Source organism: Mandrillus leucophaeus, unplaced genomic scaffold, assembly GCF_000951045.1.
Source record: "Mandrillus leucophaeus isolate KB7577 unplaced genomic scaffold, Mleu.le_1.0 Scaffold820, whole genome shotgun sequence".
Classification (NCBI taxonomy): domain Eukaryota; kingdom Metazoa; phylum Chordata; class Mammalia; order Primates; family Cercopithecidae; genus Mandrillus; species Mandrillus leucophaeus.
In genome coordinates, this window is record NW_012108920.1 from 596,424 (window position 1) to 599,942 (window position 3,519).

General features: G+C 59.2%; 1 protein-coding gene across 1 annotated transcript in view; it reads right to left on the reverse strand.

The window, feature by feature from the left end:
* Positions 1–2,882, reverse strand: part of GGT5 (gamma-glutamyltransferase 5) — a 41,464-nt gene extending 38,582 nt beyond the window's left edge. The window contains 1 exon segment of the mRNA XM_011967996.1: positions 1,872–2,882. Within this exon segment, the coding sequence (XP_011823386.1) occupies positions 1,872–2,110 (239 nt within the window). The 5' untranslated portion in view covers positions 2,111–2,882.
* Positions 2,883–3,519: the final 637 nt, after the last annotated feature.

Below are 3,519 nucleotides of genomic sequence, written 5' to 3' on the forward strand. Positions count from 1 at the left end.
CAGCTACTCGGGAGGCTGAGGCAGGAGAATTATTTGAACCCAGGAGGCGGAGGTTGCAGTGAGCCAAGATCACGCCACTGCACTCCAACCTGGTGACAGACCAAGACACCGTCTCAAAAGGAGACTGGACTCTGGGAGGGCCTGCTGACAGACAGGAGAGATGGAGGCAGGAGCATGGGCTTCTGGTGGCCCCAGCAGACCCTGCGGCAGCATGGCCAGGGGCCTCTGCAGGGAGGGATCTTGGCCAGGATGACGCTGCAGCAGGCCTTTTCCTGAGGCCCCCAGCCAGCCCGGCCCGAGTCCCAGCGTCCAATGATCCCTGTTCTACAGCAGCAGCTGGGGCCAGCCCCAGGCTCTCTTCCACTCCCGGCTTCTGAAAACAGGAAGTGGAGAGAGTTGTTTGATAAAACACTGCGGCAAACCATATCCTCTCTCTTCACCAAGGGAGTTTGAGGGAGTGCCAGTGTAGGAAGCATTAGAGCAGAGACCCCTATCCAACCACTGACCCTCACGTGCACAGCAAGACATGCTATGCTATGGAGACCCCCACAGTCACTTGGGGAGATCCAGTAGGTCCAGACTCCATTCAGAGATCTGTGGCAGCAGGTCCCCACTCCCAAAGGCCACGTGCCCACGGGTGGTCTCTGGTGCCTGAGACCCCAGTCTCATTTGCATCTGTGCAACTTTGAGTTTAAGTGGGTGCCACATCTCTGTATGTCCTCTTGAGTAGAGCCTGGGGTGGCAGCTGGCGTCAATCCCTTGAATCCCCTGGGAGCCACCCGGGAGACCAAGAGTCCCCAGCTCCCACTTGTCCCTGAGCTGCCATTCTCAGCCCTGTGGGAGGAGACAAAAAGCCCTGAAGACAAACCAAAAGATCAGGTCAGGAGGAGCTGGGGGTGTGGCATGAGCAATCGGGGCAGGGAAGGATGGACAGAGAGGGGAATGGAGGGAGGAAGGAATGAATGAAAGGTGAATACATGAACAAAAGAGAGAGAACGACCACGCCTCCCTTGCTTTAGTTTACAAAGCACTGGGATCCTCCCAAAAGCCTGCAAGACAGAACTTCTGGGAAGCAGACCAGGTGGCTGCAGGGAGGGGAGGCTTCCCCCGGCTTTTGTGGGCCCAATGGGAGGCAGGGGACAGGAAGGGGCATCCTGTATGTGTCCTCTCTGCAGTGGCAGCAGCGAAGGCCTCCCTTGGGCTGGGTTTCCTGGAAGAGGGTCAGGAAACACCCGCCGTGGTCCCTCTCCACCACACCCTCATCCCGGACACCAAGTATCAGTCGCTCAGCTCACGAGACCCAGGCCCTGACTCAGGGAGAGAGGATGTGAGGGGTGGGGCACCAGGCTCCCCAGGACAGAGAAACCCGAGATGTGGTCATGGGCTGGGAGTTGGGGCAGACTGGCTATGGTAGCATTGTGTGTACCCCAGCAGGCCAGTACCCACACAGGGATACTGGATACCCCTTATGACCCTGGGAGAAGACCCCAGCCTTGGAGAATTGGCCTTACTGAAGGGGCCTGCATCAGCCAGCAAGGTCAGGCGGGGCCAAGTCGGTTCCCACCCGGGATATGCAAATGGACCTCCTGAATCCTGGAGCCAGGTGTGGACTCACACACCACCACTGTCCCCAAGTCCCCATCTGCCCCACGGGCACACCCTGCCACCTGTTCTGTGCAAAGGCCCTGAGGCTGCCTCCTTGAGCCCAAGCCCTGCAGGCACTGAAGCCCACACACACACAGCTCCTGCTCCCTGGGCCAGTGCACGTGCGTGCACACACACACACACACACTCATACACACACACACTCTCCTTCTCCAGGAGAGACTGGCTGCCAAAGGTCACCTAGCTCCCTCCCACCTCTCACTCACCATCCAATATCCAAGCAGACCTTGGAGTCGGCAGCAACAGCAGCGTGCGCAAAGGCCTGGGGGCCACAGCAGGCCTAGTGTCGAGAGAGGACCGCAGCCAGCACAATGACAGCCAGTGCCAGCCCCAGCCCCAGGAGGTCCAGGCTGATCAAGGCCCTGCAGTCCCAGGACATGGCTCTGTGGCCCAGGAGGAGAGGGGAGGCTGGTGGGCAGACAGAGGGACAGATGGGTGGGCACATGAATGGACAAGAAGACACACAGATAGACTCACGGGTAATTGGACAGATGGACAAACAGGTGGGGACCGAAGACAGACACGAAAATGGATCAACAGACAGGCCAAATAGCTAGATAAAGAGAACAGTAAGAGGAGGATGGTCGGACAGACAATGGGACAGAGATGGCCTTAAAAATGAGGGCACAGACAGACAGTTCTGAACAGTGGGCTGCCAGATGGACAGATGGGTGAATGGACAGACGGCTGGCAGCTGTGGCGAGCTGCTGTCCTCCCCAAGTGCACACTATGGAGTGGCCAAACTCACGCCTCAACTTCTAGTTTTCAGCTCCTGCTTGTTCCTGGCAGGAGGCCAGGCAGCAAAGCGTCTGAGGGGAGTTTTCCTTCCCTAGAGGAGCCAGCTGCTGTGGTAACTCCCTCACTGCTGGCAGGTACCAAGGCCCCACCTGCCACTCACCAGAGGCCAGGGTCACACTGTCCCAATGTGCAGGAGAACTTGGCGCCTGCTGCACTGCGGTTGCAGGTGGGGGCAGGGCTCCCAGGAATCTCCACACCATTCCCGGGGTTCCCGGCAGCTCCGGGAAAGCAGAGCTGGGGCTGCTCAACTATCTCCCCTGGATCCAGCAAGGCTGCCACCTCCCAGAGTGGAGCCCCACTCCCCAGCTCCCATCTCTATCCCCTAACCCTCTTTGCATGGCCCAGCACAGGCAGCATCGAGGTGGAGCTGAACAGAGACAGAGGGAGAGGGACCCAAGGTGGTGTCACTTAGGACTTGGATTCAAGTCCCTACACTTCTGCAGCCTGGCCTGGGTCCCATAACGCCCCAGGGTGACCAAGGGCTTCCCGGTCTGCACAGAGGACAGCGGGGCTTGACAGCATCAAACGCTGATGATTACAAGACGTCCATGTGGGGAATGCAGACAGACCATGCCTCTAGCCCTTGGCACCTGGGACCATCCATCCCTGGGACTTGCTGTCCTGGAAATGCAGCGTGGGCCTCCAGGGAGGGAGGCTGTGCCGCCTAGGTGCCACGCCCAGCCTGCAGCTCTTCCCCACCCTGGCTGCGGGTCTGCTTCCCTGAATCCAAATCTGCTATTACTGTGCTGGCAGTGCAGCCTCTCTGGGGACACTGGCCTGGCCCTGTTCTCCCCAGGCCTCAGGGTGTCTAACTGGGAGGCAGCAAGGGGAGTGAAGACCCACTGAGGTGCTCTGTTGACCAGGCTCAGCAGGGGTGCAGGTGATGTGGGTTGGAATCCTTCACACGTGGCTCCTCCAGTCCTCCACACTTCCTTCCCAGCTGAGAACTGCCTGCTCCCGATGTCTACACCTGGAGTCTGGGACGCCCAACTGGGCAGCAGAGAAACTGAGGCACAGAGACAGACTGTGTCCTTACAGGCCACACAGCCTGCCAGG